Source organism: Anoplophora glabripennis, unplaced genomic scaffold, assembly GCF_000390285.2.
Source record: "Anoplophora glabripennis isolate ALB-LARVAE unplaced genomic scaffold, Agla_2.0 scaffold349, whole genome shotgun sequence".
Lineage (NCBI taxonomy): Eukaryota > Metazoa > Arthropoda > Insecta > Coleoptera > Cerambycidae > Anoplophora > Anoplophora glabripennis.
Window position 1 is genome coordinate 6,075 of NW_019416444.1, and position 18,196 is coordinate 24,270.

The following is an 18,196-nucleotide window of genomic DNA, read 5'->3' on the forward strand; positions in this document are numbered from 1 at the left end:
ATTCTTGATTACATCTAATACATATTTATAAGGAGTACGTACTTCAAAAAATCACATTTAATTATTTTTTTTAGATTAAATGGCTAAGCTATTAATTTATATGCACTTGAAAATTATAACTTATCATTTAGCCTCTGCTCTTTCAAATACAATTATTATTTTATCTTAATAAAACATGAAATTTGTTCCAAATCTTAGTTTGCCCCACCATATGTGAGTAGAACGTTTTTCTTTTCTGTATTAGTACCTAAATTATTACAGTTCACAACTTCGCGATTGCATTCATAAAGATAGCAATTATGTTCCATCTGAAACTTTTATGACAAACTAATTCTGTTATCAAAAAGATTATTCCGATATTACAAATAAATCAGCTATTATCGGCGAACCTTAGTCGAAGCCTACGCATCTACATACTTAGTCTTGTAAATAATTTGCAGAGAATACGTTTCCGAAAACGGGCTTTCGTGATTATTGGTACGATCCGCACGATGTTATCAGCGAAATAACACGCCAAAGATCGAAACTGAGGTCATTCCGACAAACATGAGTGTCAACAACAAGCATTCGGCTGCTCCAGGAAGGGCACCGCAAGTGATATCCAGTTTGGAAGTTCTGCCGGAACTAGAGGAAGCTACTCTCATCAATGGAGCGCCAACGCCGAGTCTTCACGTCGACAGGAAGTTCCAAGGGAAGGAGTCGATCCTGTCGTCCCAAATCAGCCTGTTCGTGGAGGAGACGAAGCCTGACATTCCCGACGGGGGATGGGGATGGCTCGTGGTGTTGGCTGCTTTCGTGATAAACGCGGTGTCTGAAGGCATAATTTTTACTTTTGGTTTGCTCTACATCGAGTTCTTGAAAGAGTTCAGGGCGTCGAAGTCTGCAACTTCCTGGATTGGGAGTCTGTTCATGGCAATTCCTCTTCTTTCAGGTATCTTTTTTCAGTAATTAATATCTAGTAATAAATATAATAGACAAAATGTCAGCTGATTAATTTATATTAGCTTTTATTTTAGGTAAATATCAATCTTGTCTATGGCGTAATTTTTTAACATACCTACATTTTTGGTATCAATGTGTATATACAGTATAGTCTTAAAGGTTCTTAGAGACTAGCAACTCCCAACTTTTTCATTTATTGACCGATATTACAAAAATTGATATACCTTTATTTCAAGTCATCCTGTGTAAGAATCCGTTGGATTTATTTTTCTAAAATAATATTAATAATAATTTTTTACCATAGAAATGATCACAGTTGGCCATGTCTTTGAATTATAATGCGAATGGACAAAAAAGTGAGTTATATAAATAAAAAAGTTACGATAGTGTTTAGTCTTTAAGTAGAAACATACTGTACAACTTCTGTTAAACACCGACAAGTGAATAGCGCACATTTTTATGCAGCATATTAATGAAATATTTTAGCAACCTTTAATATGGATTCTACGTCACTAATCAATAAAAAAGTTATGACCAACATGTCTCCAGCAACAGCCTGTTGCAGACACAAAATGTTGAATTTAAAAAAAAAATATATCACATTTATTTAAATATTTCTTAAGATTCTTGAGGTAAATTGATGAAACTTGGTCTAATGACAACTAGTTATGGGCAAAACTTGCTAAGTTGGTACATAAATCTATCAACCAGTAGCGGAGACATTCGGAAATATCGTTATTTAGAAGCTTAGAAATTTTAGAAATAAGTGTACTTAATTGAATTTTGCATTTTTAAGAAAAAACATTTTTGTCAGTTGTCTTATACCCTGAAGTACAGTGAAGCGATATTGTTTGTAACTTGCTTAGATTTTCTAAAATGCTGAACCAAAAATTGCCCATATAAATGCCCCCCTTAAAAGCTTTAAATAAATGTGATATATTTTAATTTCAAAACTGTTTTTTCTCGAAAACGAAGTTTTTCCAGATACACATTTACAAAAACTGTTTATTGATTTGTAACATTGAATCCACCATCAATGTTTAGCAGAGTATATCATTAACACCCTTTATAAGTAATAGGCTGTAATGATGCAACGTATTATATATAGTTAACTAAGAATTTAAAATATTGTTTTGAAGGTTATTTTGACATTGGAAAAAATTATTACTTAAAGAGTACGATAATATGTTTATCTAACTGCCTACTAGTACTGCATTATTATTGCTTTGAAATGATAATATCACTTGATACATATTTTAATTTGGCCTATTTTTTAAATTATTAAAAGTTTATCATATAAAATGTAGTAGGATTCATTCTAAACATTTTATATAAAAAGAGCAATATTTGATAAAAAGTTAAAAAAATTTGTTAAGTTTCGATATTATATTCATAGAACAAGTTTAAGCTATGTGTCATCCATGAGCATATGCTGTCTAGTTAAACTCAAATTTGTTCATAGTTATAATCTTTTCTTATTACTGATAACGCTAATTCTATCGTCAACAATTTCTGTGTCAAAATACGGGAGGACCTGCCGAATATATTTCTGCTTACTCGTAATTTAGTCAGCATTTATCCGGTTTCGAAAAAAAAATTGAAATTGTATTTAGACAATGTAATCATACTTAATCTTAAAATACCCTTAATTCTTAATGATCATCCTTTGAGAAATTTATAACCGATATATCTGCAAAATTAAAAATTAATATTAATAGGTAATTCTTTACAGATATTCACGACTTAAAATGAATGACTAAAAGGTATTTATATCGTTTATAAGACAAAGAAGATTCTTTAAGCATTATCTAAAAAATTTAATTATACAGTGAGTTTAATTTCAAATGTATACAGAGTCAAATACCTATTTCTTCATAGATACGCAGTTTTCTAATAGCTGTTTTACATTGACAATTTATTGATCAATTAATTTATGAAGTCGCTTCATCAAGAAATTGGACAAGTGTAATGCACCAAATCTGCTGTCAAATAACTTCATGAATTTATTCATCAAGTTCTTGACGAATTAGAGCATGTTCTAATTTTCGTCAATTTCTTCGTAAGTTCAGAAGTACCAACCCAACAGATTTCCAGCCTCAGATCAGTAATGAGGTTATGTTATTGGAATATGTAAATAATTGTGTGGCGTCGTACTAGTTTTGCATTGTTTTACTGATTTGTTACTTACAAAAACTAATATTTATATAATATGTGTCAGAACGGTACCGCTGTTGTATCACTACAATTATGAATGGAAAGGTGACATTTTTGAAATTTATTTGCTTCTTTGATTCATTGGTAGAACTGATTCATACGTCAAAAAACTTGACAAAGTCTGTAGCAGTGTAAAACCACACTGTTTACCAATAAATTCGTGAATTAATTCATGAAGAACTTTGTCAATTTATTCATGAATAAATTGTCAATATAAAACAGCTATAAGGAACGAATCTATAGATTTTTAGAGAGAAATTTTGAATTTAAAAGTTTCGGATTATTTTGATATTCCATATTTTATGGAAAACTCTCATAATTTTAATATTTTACGTCAGCTTTACTTTTCTGTTTAATAAAAAAATTGCCCGTCAATTTGAAAATAAACCGACTAGTCTACTGATATTACATATCTTATAAAAACTGATCAATATTCAAAATTTTATTATGAAAATATTACTCCATGGCCATCGCTGACATTACTTTATTCTTATCGGCCATTTTGTTTTTTCGCCCTGGTGACGTCATAGTATGGTCGAGACTACTAATATGGTACTAGAAAGTGCACAAAGATGGTCTTTAAATAATGAACGAAACACTTTTTCTCTGTCTCCCTTGTGAAGAAAGTTATGGTTCTGTATTATGTATTCATTTGAAATAAAACAAAGGGAATAAAATAAAATTCGATTTTAAAGCTTATATATTCGCTAGGGTGGCCTTCATTATCCCCCGATTTATACCCTCTAGAAAATATTGTATTTAATCGCAAGAATAGTACGATGTGCAGTTAATGAAATATGTAGAAGGTCACCCAGAACTAATGGTAGGCCGTCGTGTACAGAAAAAGGAAAAAGCAAATACAGAACCTTTATAAATGATTACAATAATTCAGCTTGAAACAGTGATTTTATTTGCTTCACGTTGGCAACTAAATTTCGGTAAAATAAAATAAGTAAATTATTAAAACCATAAGATCTAGATTAAATTAAAACACAACATTCACCGGTTGGTGTTTGACGTAATTTTTCACGAGATTTTGTTCGGCCAATCAGCGATCGCATTGTCTCGAGCGTAGATGCAACAGTTTGTAATTGTTCATTGTAAACGAATCGTTAATATTGGTGACACTAAGATTTACGGATTTTTTGTTGACGTATCAGCATTTGCAGTGTTGCCTAATCTAGACGATTACGTGGCTTGTAATCATTTATGAAGGTTCTGTAGAAAACCACAGTCGCAATTTTTTATAGTATGATGCTATCGGTATTTAACTTAAAATTCTGTATTGGTAAGTCAACCCAATTATTTTTTCCAGATTTCATAAATATTTCTTATATCTTGTGAGTAATTTTTTTCTCAACAACTTATTAAAAGTATATTTCGATATCTCTTATCCAAAGAATATAAGAATATAAGATTAAGGAATAAAGGAATGAGTCAGGTTGCTGTGGGAAACAATATACTTTCAATGTGTGAATTCATTATTGATATAAATCACTTGACAACTATTTATCACCTTTTTTAAATTATTTGTATGCAAATTGTCTGTATTTGTTAAAAAATTAATACTTAATGGAAAAGTATATATGTGGAGCAAGCTCGGAAAAATTCTATATCTGCAGTACATTATAGATGCTAAATATTATATACAATAACATATTAGTTTCAACAGTCATAAAAATGGGAGGAAGATCGTTTACAGGGTGGTTAATTGTATAATTTTTACGTAAATTCACGTTTTCCGCTTATAACTTTTTTCCGTTCATTTCCACGAGAAAACAGTAAAGTACTTTTTTTTCGTCTTCAAAAGACCTACAAAACTAGCCTTCGAGAGTCAAAAAATATTGATTAGATCAAAAGTTATAAACAGAGGAAGTTTATTTGACTTTTGAATTAAACATTTATAAACTGCGTTATTATTACCAGAACGTTTTGGCATCGCATCCTCTCATTCCTTATCACTGTCTAATAACTCACACGAAATCTGGAAACGGTAAGTTGAATAGTTTACAAGTTATGGCCTTATAAACAAATTAACTAATTATTAGTCTGGACGATCCCGAGGATCTTCCACAATCGCACTGATTTTTTTCAAGGTAGATTTCATAATAATACGTTGAAATCTATCATTTTTTTTTTAATTTTAAATTTGCAACCTGGACATTTTTTTTATTTTTTAACCTTAGTTGCAAAATGAAATATACGACGCACGAGCGTGATATAGTTATAATTATTACATATTCGGAAAGCTTATGAAAAGAGCTTGAAGTTAAAAAAACAAATCGTCAAGATTCGTTGAAAAACAACGCAGTTACAGATTGTCAAAGTTGACGGCCGATTGTTAAACAAATTAGGTTAGTAGCGGTAAAAAAAATACTGTCATAACCGGCAACCCGAGTACTTTCCCAGGTAAAAATATTTTATTTGTGGATGTATGTTAAATGCATAAGAAATATTGTCAAAAGTCAGTGGGTCGCTTGATTTTCGGTGAGCCGTGGCGCGGCGGAAGGGTGGGGGAAGCGAACGACAGCGAGTCCAAAGAAAATGACGGTAATATTCATAGTCCTGCCGTTAAATAAGGGAAATTTGCTTGAAAATAATATATTTGACAGTCTGTAACTCCCTTGGTTTTCAACGAATCTTGACGATTTTTTTTTTAACTTAAAGCTCTTTTCATACGCTTTCCGAATATGTAATAATGTATAACTACATCACGCTCGTGCGTCGTATATTTTATTTTGCAACTAAGGCGAAAAAATAAAAGGAATTGCCAGGTTGTAAATTTAAAATTAAAAAAAAATGATAGATTTCAATGTACTATTATGAAATCTACCTTAAAAAAAAATCAGTCAATTAATTTGTTTATAAGGCCATAACTTGTAAACTATTCAACTTATCGATTCCAGATTTCGTGTGAGTTATTAGACAGTGATAAGGAATGAGAGGATGCGATGCCAAAACGTTCTGGTAATAATAACGCAGTTTATAAATGTTTAATTCAAAAGTTATAAATAAACTTCTTCTGTTTATAACTTTTGATCTAATCAATATTTGCTCGAGGTATAGTTTTATAGGTCTTTTGAAGACGAAAAAAAAGTACATTACTGTTTTTCTCGTGGAAATGAACGGAAAAAAGTTATAAGCGAAAAACTTGAATTTACGTAAAAATTATACAATTAACCTGTAAACAATCTTCCCCCCATTTTTATGACTGTGGAAACTAATATTTTATTGTACATAATATTTAGCATCTACAGTGATAAATTCAGCTTGCCAAAACAAAATGTTGCGTCCAACTCTATATTTCCTGGACTATAAGGCTTTGTAGAGACAAATGATTTATGTCAGTAGTAAATACATTCTTCCTTGTTTTCTACGACAACGCTGACAAAAACAGCAGCAGACTTGATTTTGACAGTATTTTTCTTCATACGTATCCTCTTATATTTTTTGAACGAGAAAATATATCGAAAAACTTTTTAATAAATGCCATTGAGAAAAATGAATGCTATGGAATTTAGAAAAATTCCACCAAAATGAAATAATATCATACCATACCAGTTGCCTATTGGCTCTATCCGTTTCCCTACATTTCTGAGTTTGTTCTGTACATACAAATAGGTCCATAATTTGAATTTTAATGAATTTTCTTGATAAATTTTAGGCCCCATAGCCAGCGCCTTCGTGGACAGGTACGGCTGCAAATCCATGACGGTATTAGGAGCCCTCATCTGCGTCACCGGCTTCGTCATCAGCTCCTACGTCAAATCAATAGGTGTCATGTATGTCACGTTCGGCGTCATTGGCGGGCTGGGTCGTGGTCTCTCTTACGTTACAGCCGTCGTTTCGATCGCCTTCTGGTTCGAAAAGAAAAGGGCGTTCGTCCTTGGTCTAGCTGCCAGCGGGGCAGGGTTTGGAACCATCGTCTTCGCCCCTCTTTCTACGTGGTTGCTCTATGAGTACGGATGGAGGGGAACTTTGCTTATTTTCGCCGGACTTTTTGCCAACATGTGCGTGTGCGGGGTGCTGATGAGGAATCCTGATTGGATAATAGAGGAGGAGTAAGTACCTACAAGCTATTCGCTTGCCTTGATGAATTGTGGTTTTATCCTAGGACATATTAGCTATGTGCGCTAAGTTCCCCTGTAGATGTTTTAGAAGTAGCCACCATCGTCTAATGTTAGAGCTACATAGAGCGCTAGGCTAGGTCTACACAGAACGCTATCCTAGCTACGTTCACGTTCGCATTAAAAATGTTCAATATGACGATAACACAGAGCTCTATGCTAGCTGTGTTTTGCTATGTTCGCTATGCGGATTAAAAATAATCACCAAGTTTTAAATGGTGGACACAGAACGCATAATAAGTACGCTATGTTCGCAATGGGCGAAAAAGTCGACGTATATTTTCTTTTCGGCTATATTACTAAGCGATATATAATTTTTAATACGTAGCTAACTAGGTAGATATTAGGATCACACAGAGGCTGCTTCGACGCATCTACTTACTGCTGCGAACATAGCTGCGTATCTTATGCATTCTATGAAATCAATTGCATTTAATACAATAGTGGTTATTTTATATTTTATACGCATACCTGAGTAACGAACGCAGCGTGCAAATTGACTGTCACATGTTTAGCTAGCGAACATAGCGCTCTGTGTGATCCTACCATTAGACGATAGACCTCGGCTATGTTTACAATATGCACATATCCATTTTTCAGAAGGCGGCAGAACAAAGAAAAGGAACAAAAGAAGAACGAGGCCAACATGGAGATCTTAAGAAAAGGCCTGCAGAGCAAAGAGACCCAACATTTATTGCCAAATGCCAACAGTACTGAGCGTGGAAATAATCGAATAATGTCGGAAGTCAGTCTCCCAACGTACCTCAAACGACATGAAAAGGTACGTTTGAAAAAAAATAACGATACAAATTTCATAGCATAGTAAACAAATATTAGTTAAGATACCAGATTAATTCAGAGGGAGAATCACTGTAATTCTATATAACTGATTAATTGTAAGAGGAATTTAGTCAAGAGTAATGCTAGTTAGTGTATGATAAAAATTCAAGAATATACTTAGATAAATATACTATCTCTCATAACTTTTCGATACAATAAGTACTTGAAGTTATGGCGTCTATTTTCTATCAGTTATTCAACACGACAAAAATATAACAAATTTCAAGAATGTGGCTTATTACAATAAACAAACAGATTTCTCGTTGGGTGGATAAAAATCTCTACTTAAGAATATTTAACCCAATTCTTTTATAAATATAATGAGAACTTTATTATGTAGAATACTTGGCCAAAATTTAATAGCAGATTCTCCGCTAAAAATCAACAAAGAATGTTCGTATGTGTCAGCAAACGCTTCATTTCTGTAATAATGGAAGCTAAATTTCGAAAAGAAATCGATTTTTCTAATTCCCAAAAAATTGCAGAAACAATTTAGTTGAAATTTCACATGGGGATTAAATATTTGGTTGACCACAAACGTATATGCTTGATACAGTGTTTTTTATATTGCCAGAAGAGAAATTTTATTAATTTCTCTTTAAATGTCGACCCACACAGTTACAGATTCTCTGTACCTAACAGTTATATATCTTATCTAGTGAAATCTTGGCACTATTTCCTCTAATTTTGTTTTTCATAACTCAACTTGTTTCTGAGATCAGTATCTTCATACACTTCACAAACAATTGCTATAAATACATGCACACATGTACCAATAAAATCCATAATGGCAAAATCTGGACTCCGAAGAGGCTAGAGGAGTATACCCACCTATACTCGAGGAAAATGCCATTAAGAGAAAGGAAACATTTATTTCTATCATGATGTTCCTCTTCCCATTTAATCCCCTACTGATTCATATTTGGTTATCTCACACTTTTGACAATAAACGGATATGAAGATCTGGGAATCTGAATTTGACCATTATGGATTTTTATTTGTGAACATACTTGAAACAAAATATTTATGAATATGCTAATTTAGTAAAAGATATTGAGTTGCTGACTAGTTCTGACTGACTTCATTGACCTAAACGTTACTTTAGGTGCCCGTAGAAGTTTTAAAACAGCTAAGCACGAACAAAGAACTGTACAAGGTGATAGTGGACAACTACCCCACATTAGCAGACTGCAAAAGCGAATCAAATGAAGTTCACAGCAGCGAAAACAAGGACCTACACCTGATTCGGAGAAACTCCAAGACCAAGAAGAGCCACCACCACAGTCACAGCTACTTGAAGAACATAAGGTTTAGGAAAAATTCCATGGTGTGCAGGAGCGCTATGCTCAACATACACAAGTACAAGATCAAAGCCTCGAGCTGTCCGAATGTTTACAGGAATTCTGTTACGACAGACGATGACGAGGAGGAAGAGGTAATATGCCATTCTTTTTATGTTCGATGTACTAAGAGATTTGAAAAATCTAACGAGACATTTATGTATTTATTGATATCATAAACAAAAAATGGAATTAAAATCTAAAAACCTTTACATGTCAGTCAAAAATATATCCGCACTGTGAATTTAAAAAAATTCAAATTAAGGTAAAACGTCAAAAATGTTGCCTTATACATATGTATCCAATTGTTATTAACAGTTTGGAAGGTACAGAATGTTGAATTTAAAAGAAAAGTAAAATTATTTTAGGCAGTGCCACATCTTGTGTCTATTTTTGGTCAGATAATGAGGCTATGAGTAACTTTTTGGTAAAAGTTTTAAGTTTACAATTGAATTGATTGTCTGGTAACTTTTATTCCACTAAAACTTTTATGATTTATTAGAAAATGGCATTAAGAGCATAAAATAAATAAACAATTAAACAAGAACTAATAAAAATGTCGACAAAATTGATAACTTTTAGAACAAATGCTAGACAACAAAGAAAATTATCATTACTTATTAACACATTTTTAAAATCAACAGCTTGATTTTCTGAAAAGTATACAAAGACGTGCGTATTGTTGTTAAAAAATGGATATTTAACGAATAATGAATTATACAAATTTAACCAAATATCTGTAAATATTATCTAATACTTGCAAAATGCTTAATAAATATTTGATTCTGCGTGTTAAAAAAATGTGGCACTTCTCAAAAAAATTCGTGAATTGCATCATTCGCACTTTTAGGTATCACATTGTTTGTAAAAAGTTGAGATCACTGTACAAGCATGATTTCAAGGGCGCGAATTTTCCGGCAGTTCCACTTGTGGTACTAATAACCCATCTAATTAGTTATCTAATGAATAAATTTATTTTGAGAAGTACTTAGAACGTTTACTGACAAGGTTTTTAGTCGGTAATACATCTTTTGTCTAAAAATACTAATATACATATGTATTTATTGACACATATGATTGTCATAAAATTTTATTTCAACAAAAAACTATTAATAACATATAAAAAAATGTAGTTTACAGATCAAATTATGATTTAGCACGTTATGTATTAACTAATAGGATATTTATCGATTTTTTCGATAAGAACATTGCTTAACGTTACTTATTTGTGGCATAACTTTCATTTTTTCGCGAAAAATTAATGTCTTTCCGACAATATAATGTTCACAATAATATATTTTTATAGTTATTCTAGACTAAACAACATATGATTCACTAATATCTAATTTAATTAATGAAGGAAATTACATATACAAAATTAAATAAAGACCGAATCAAAGTAAAGCAGACAATTCTACATAAAAATGGCCTCTTAACTTTTTCTTGTACTATTACAATTAACAGAGTTAGGGAGGCTAGAAGTTAAGGGAAGATTTCAGAAATTTAAAAAAAATCATAACAAACAGAAAAATGATTGAATTTTGTAATTTTTTTTTCAATCTGCTCTAAAATATGTAACTTTTCTTTTCAGAGAAATAGATATATTTTTTAATTTTTAATAAGAAAGTTATAACAAAAAATCAAATTTTTAATCGTTAATTTTAATGATTTAACAAAATTAAATTTCTGAAATCTTCCCTTAACTTCTAGCCTCCCTAACTCTGTTAATTTTAATAGTACGAGAAAAAGCTAAGGGACCATTTTTATGTAGAATTGTCTGCTTTACAACTTTCATGAAAAACTTTTTTTCTAGCTCTTACCCTTTTTGAGTTATCTTGAAAAAGCCCTTTGTTTTATCTTTTTCCACCCTTGGCCGGGGGTTGAACAAAAAATTACTCTCACTTATTGTTATAATATACCTTAAACTAACTCATATCAAAAATTCAGCCAAGTTGACAAAATTTCGATTTAAAGGCTTAGTTAATTGGACTATTAATTCCTTTTGTAATAAATTGGCAATATATTTTTTGGAAATAATCAAACCTTTACATGAACATACTGATTCTACATAAAAAATAGTAAACATCTATTCGGAAAATGTTCTTTAAGTAATTTATTAATAATAATGTCTTAATGGTAAGTATTGACATGGTTAGTTTATTCACTAATGTACCAGTAGACAAAACATTAAATATTATGAAATGTAAATTACAAAATAATAACAATAAAAATAAAACTACCTTAAAATGAAATTATGTTTATGTATAAAAACTACATGTTTTTGGGATGGCAATGTAGTCATTATTCAATTTAAAGTAATACTTGAATGGATTTTTTTTAAACGAAACTATTAACAATTTAAATAAAAAGTAATTTCATTCAAATATGTATAATTGTATATGTGTATGTTCAAATATTTTTATAATTTGGTCTTTTATTACTGAGGAATTAAATTATTTTTCTGGAAAATATTAATGATAAAGGACCAACTATTAAATTTACTTCAGAAATAGAAAACAATAATACATTAAAATTTCTAGATATATTAATTAAGAAATGGAAATTCTTTAGAAATTAGTGTTTTTAAATTGATATAAAGGAAGGAAGGAAATAGACTTTTTCAAAAGATGAAATTTTCAACAATGAATTGAAATTCATAAAAAACGTGCTAATAAACTTACAATGCCCTTGAAATTTTATTAACGTTTTTAAGAATATTGAAAGCAAAACAAATTCTGTCAGACAACAATGGCAAATTACATTCATAATAAAAATTCTGTATTATCAGAAAAAATATGTAGAATAACTACCAAATTTAACATTAGAACAGTTTTTCAAACAACTAATGCTTTATAGACTTTTTGATAATGCCGTTCAAAATAAAAAAAATTGAATTTATCACATACCTTGTGAATTAAATAAACATTACGTCGCGTCGGTGAAAAATTAAAATTGACGAAAATCCTTTTGGTGCAAGGGCGTTTTATTACTTTTTTAATATTTTTTCTTTCAGGTAACAAAATAGCCAATAAATAAAGAAAATATTATCTAAAGCTCTTGCTAAAAATATATCTAAAAATCATATAAGAAATAAATACCTTTTAGTTTTCAATGTTCCTAGTCTATAAATAATAATTTCACAAAAAATATTGAAGTTAACGAAATATTGATCTATTTACAATCGGATTATGATGATTAAGAAACGTATCTATTAATCTGCCATAAAACAACTATTACAGTTTAATTTTATTAATTCGATAGAGATAAAATAGTTGTATTAATTACATATCCCACTCGTATCTTAAGGTATTTATAGTATCCTTTACGTAATACCCTAGAGTACACAATAAAAAAATTAATACGAATAATAAAAATGAGTCTATATATAAATTTTATTGTTACTGACGTTTTCAATTTGTTTTTGGTTCATACTAGTTAACAAAGATAATGATAAGATGTTGATTAATAATGCCAAAATATACAGTATGTTTTATTTATGAAACTTTATGTTTAAGGAATAATAAAAATCATTTTTCAGAAATGGTACAAAGAATATATAGACATCCTTAAAGATCTAACGAACTTCTCGCTATTCTTGGAGCTGCACTTCTTCCTGCTAGCTCTGTCGACTATAATCTTGTTCATATGGTTTATAGTTCCATACTTTTACCTCGCCGAACACATGAATAGGTCTGGATACAGTGAATCCCAAGCGTCGTTAGTTTTGTCTATAATTGGATTTACAAATACCCTAGGAATGGTAAGTAATCGAGGATATATTTTCCAGAGCCTTTTTAACTTCGTTTTCACTACTTTCACATATTTTATATAAAATTAAAAAATATATATGCCATCGCTTAAAGGTGGATTTCTCATCTAAAAATAAAATAGAAATTTCCTATGAACATGGTATTTTTTTCTGAGACAACTTTTCGAATTAAATTTTATTGATAATAGGCATTTTTAACATTTATACTAATAGCTACTAAGCCCATTTTTTTATCAGATGTAAGGATGACTCTTCCGAATCATGCTTCAAAAACTGGCCTGCGTTATACAGGGTGACCAAAATAGCATGTCAAAATTGCCAATTGAAAAATTGAAAAATCTCTTTTTTAAATGCAACACCCTGTATATTTTCATACCATGAGATGCAGAATTAAATTCTCTACAACTTTGCTATACCTGCTCCTATACCAAAATTCATTAGTTTTTCATGAAATCTCATTTCTATGAAAAAATGCGAAGATTACAAATAGCTTATATGTAAAATAACGTAGTAGGCTCCTGTCAAAGGATAATCTGGAAAATTTTCGATTCACATAAGGTTTAATAGAAAAGCGACAGTAATAATTGTGAAATGAATTACTCTGAAGAAGAATTAGTAATTATGTTGTGGGCTTAGTATAAACCTGTCAGTATCAGAAAATGTAAGCAACCAATATCGACTAGAAAAACCTTTCAAGCGAGATATCTCAAAAACTGTAAATAATTGAATAGAACTATTCTACACAAAGTACCCTTTATTTTTTTATGTAGAATCCGAAAAAAATATAAAAAATGTGGGTTTCCATTTAAAAAAACAAAGTTGGTGTCTGGCCAGGAAAAGTGGAACACTCTGTATAGTTGAATATATTTGTAATTTGTACATTCCGAGAAATGTGGTAACACAGTAAAAAGAAAAATCCATATATTCCTCATTTTAATATACACGCTGTATACAAATTAAATTCAAACCGACCCCTACGAGGGGGTTATTTCCACCCCTAGGAACAAATAATGAATGTTAGTGCAAAACCACTGTATTTTATAATACCAAATATACAGGTTGTTACAAATTCGCTTCTCACTACAGAGACCTTAGAAACGGCAAGAGATACGAACTAGTTCAAATGGGGGCAATGTTGCGTAATCAGGGGACCGATATTATGCCTCTAAAAATCAAGGTGATTTGAATTGAATATTTGAAAAAACCGAAATTTTCGAAATCCGTTTTTGTTTCGTTTCAGCCTGGTTTGAGGTGATATTGTAAAGAAGAACATTTTTTCAAGGCAACTTTATGTAACGTTTCGTCATTCCAGAACCATCATCAACTTCATTTTTTTTTAAATACGGCCTTGGAAATTTTATTACATTTTTTGCAAGCCTTCATGACCCCCAATACTGTACGGCCATAGCCCGAACCAGATTCAGACGTTTTGTCTCGAAAAATTCTTCTTCAATGTATTCATTCCATATATCTATTTTTTTTAGATTTCTATGTTTTTTGAATTATCGTACACTAAGAGTGTCGTTAGACCCCGTGCAATCCACCTAGTTATTTAAACTGAATGCTTATAAAGACTTGCAAAAAATGTAATAAAATTTCCAAGATCGTATTTGAAAAAATGAAGTAGATGATGGTCCTGGAAAGACGGAATTTTACATATAAACATTGATTATACCATTCGATGGAGGACAAAATGTTTCCATGAGGAAGTGTTCTTCTTTTTTCAATATCACCTCAAACAAGGCTGAAATGAAACAAAATTTCCAAAATTTCGTTTTTTTTTAAATAAGTATTTCGAAAACTAATCATGTTAGCCTTGATTTTTTAGAGCATAATGTTTCTAAGATCCTTGTAGTGAGAAGCGCCTTGTAACAGCCTGTTGTGGGTTAATAGAAAACATTCCAAAGAAACATAACTTCCAGATTCAATATTTTTCCTGAATTTTGTTACCGCATGTTTTTGGGGTTGCTGATTACGAATCCGAAAAATCCTTGTATTCGTGATTAGCGACTTTGAAAACCAGGAAATAACAAGTTTCAGCCAATCTTCAAATTTTGAATGTTTTTCCAATGTTTACATCCGCCATATTGGATCCGCCATCTTTTATTCAGGAATTTTCGGATTCGGACTTCAGATTCGTAATCAGCGACCCCAAAAACCTGCAATAACAAAATTCTGGTAAAAATATTGAATAGAAAAATGCGTGACTTAGACTTGAAGGACTAAGTAGGAGCCTGGTCTGTAGGTGGTTTCCATGTACTGCTTTGTTTGCTATAAATAATTTTGTGTAGATCTACCTTCTTGTACTAATTTAATATCATACTGTGTTTTAGATCGTACTAGGCTGGATAGGTGACAAACTAAACGTTGCGAAAACCTACGCCATCTGTCTCATCCTGACTGGAGTATCTGTGGGAAGTATGATGTTCTTCACCGACAGTTTTATATTACTAACAACGAGTAGTGCCTTTTTTGGACTGTTTTTCGCGAGCTGTTTCTCTCTTACGCCCTCCTTGCTGGCTGAACTCGTTTCACTTGAAGACTTCACCATGGCTTACGGCTTGGTTCTGCTTTGCGATGGTATTGGCAACTTGACAGGGCCACCCTTGGCTGGTAAGTTGAAATGTATTCAATGAGTAGCTTTTGTAGATGAACATCTAAAGCTTTTTGATATTGCTACGTGATTTTTTAATTTCATTAACACATCAAATTTAAGAGAGCTTATTTTAGAGTGATTCTGATTGTTTGTATTCAGTAATTTAGTTATTATTATTATTGTTTTTGAGTTATTATTTCGGATAAAATGATGAATTACACTAACGATGACTACATATATGTATATGATAACAATATATGGAGCTGACGATGAAAATGTTGCACGGATGTTGCAGGATTTAATTCGACTGGACTGTTACAACCGACTCTAAAATACATATATTTAAGAAAATACAAAAGAAAAATGAATCAGAGAAAATTTTCATTAAATTTAAACCTAATTTCCAAATATTTTATAGAACGTGTACGCGAAGAAACTGCTCAAAAAATATTTAAGTTATGGACCACTCATTGTTTTTTTTTATTTTAGGTTTACTTTTCGACTTGACGGGGTCTTGGGACCAATCTTTTTACCAAGCTGCTTTCTGGATAATTATATCAGGAGTTTTGGTGGGCATAATACCTTACACAAAAAACAGAAAACTAGGAGGAGGTGAAATCTTGCAAAATAAAAATGATAATAAGAATAAGGAAACGAAGCGGCGAATTATAGTGCACTAACAAATTGACAATAATTTTAAAATCAGTGTTGTGCTATAGACCAGATATTTTAAAATTCCTCTTAAGAAACATTAAAACGATAAATTAGATTTATAAGCGAAGATTTTACTTACATTTCAATAAATGTTAGTAAATCAATGAAAAGAAGATTGTGTAAAGTGCCTAAAATTATATGTAGGTATATCAACTTTTATAGCAGCTAATATCAGTGAAAGTTGGTTGAAACAGAACTTGGAAACACTCAAATCGTGTTATAATGTTTCAAAATATTTGTAAATCGAAAGCATTCTATTCGAATCTGATTGCTATAAAAAATTCCCTTTGTACCTGTATATAATATTTTACCTAAATAAAATGTACCATTTATTCCTCTAATTATTATTATAAATCTCTCCTCCATTTATTATTTTAAATTGCCAGAAGTTCCCACTCTTGTTTAAAAAAATAATAAAACACAATAAACCGTATTTCTATCTCTATATCCTCTGCTAAACATGATACGTACGCAACAGTTATAAGTTTTCTAAATATTTTCCTAAAATCGGACAGTAACAAAGTAACAGTGGCGTATATACACCCCAAAAAATGGAGGGGACCTTACTTAGTATACTGAAATTTTAAGTGAAATTAAGTACATATTATATTTTTCACATTCTAGATTTAACTGAAAACAATAGGAAGGCTTGGATCCTTCCTGACCCTAACGTATGCCACTATTTGTAAAATAATTTTGTTATGCTGGAGTGCAAAATCAACTTTTTATATTAACTAATTTTTGTATTTATTGCGTGTAATATTCTGATGCGTATGGACGATAATGAGAGCAATTTCAATTATTTTAGTAAAAATATGTGCCTAAGTGGCTATTATCTCGTGAAAGAAGAGAAATTGGGAGTAGGTAATATACGTAATATACAGGGTGATTCAGAACTTATCAAAAAAAATTCTGGATGTACAGGAGACCCTTATAAATTCAGTTTTGTAAAGAAAAAATTCAAAAAGGGCAGTTCGAAAATGATTTAAAAATACACTTCTTCACGGCACTGGAAACTGGTCCACTGTAAAACATGACCTGGCACAATGCGACCGGCATGGCGGTGTGATAAAAACGGACAAAAACTCTCGCAAGGAAAGAAATATGTAAATATAATTTTATCGCACCTATTTTATATCGGCAAATTCAACTGCTTTTGCTTTTATTAATTAATAAAATTAATTTGTGTTTTTAAATAATAAAATCATTTGACACACCCGATGTTACAACAACAATTCAAAATTTTATCCACCAACGTGTTAACACATTTGTGTCCGTCTTACTCAGTTTCTACGAACTAACACAAATGTTGTCTTGCTTCACCATAACACAAATGCTTCACCATAAATTAAAACGATATCCATCAACTCCGAGTTGCTATACACGTAAACCATTTTTGACACTAACTACCCATTTTTGACACTAACTACTAAAAAACTATTGTAGGTGTTTACAATAGTACATATAACAGGTAAATACTATGGCAACGACGATTGCAAAATCCGATTTCAGTATTCGGAGTCGCTGAAGCCACGTGCTCTCCACGCGTATTGCGAATGACGCTAGAGACTACAGTTGTCCAGCTATGTAGTGGTTGAATGTACTATAACTTCAATAATTTTTTTCTCGGAAACTATAAGGATTTTACAAAATT

At 31.2% G+C, this 18,196-nt stretch overlaps 1 protein-coding gene across 1 annotated transcript; it reads left to right on the forward strand.

Annotated features, from left to right (window-relative positions):
* The first annotated feature begins 262 nt into the window (after positions 1 to 262).
* LOC108910358 (monocarboxylate transporter 9) lies at positions 263 to 16,883 on the forward strand. Its single transcript, XM_018714931.2, has 7 exons — positions 263 to 931; positions 6,821 to 7,217; positions 7,884 to 8,064; positions 9,229 to 9,558; positions 13,002 to 13,223; positions 15,566 to 15,845; positions 16,318 to 16,883. Exons 1-7 carry the CDS (start codon positions 547 to 549, stop codon positions 16,506 to 16,508), a joined length of 1,986 nt encoding a protein of 661 aa, XP_018570447.1. The 5' UTR covers positions 263 to 546; the 3' UTR covers positions 16,509 to 16,883.
* The last annotated feature ends 1,313 nt before the right edge of the window (positions 16,884 to 18,196 follow it).

Excerpts from the sequence above, each read along its gene's own strand:
- LOC108910358 (XM_018714931.2), top strand. The coding sequence starts at position 547 with ATGAGTGTCAACAACAAGCATTCGGCTGCTCCAGGAAGGGCACCGCAA. Across the intron at positions 13,224-15,565 it reads TTACAAATACCCTAGGAATG|ATCGTACTAGGCTGGATAGG; the intron begins GTAAGTAATCGA and ends ACTGTGTTTTAG. Across the intron at positions 15,846-16,317 it reads GACAGGGCCACCCTTGGCTG|GTTTACTTTTCGACTTGACG; the intron begins GTAAGTTGAAAT and ends TTTTTATTTTAG.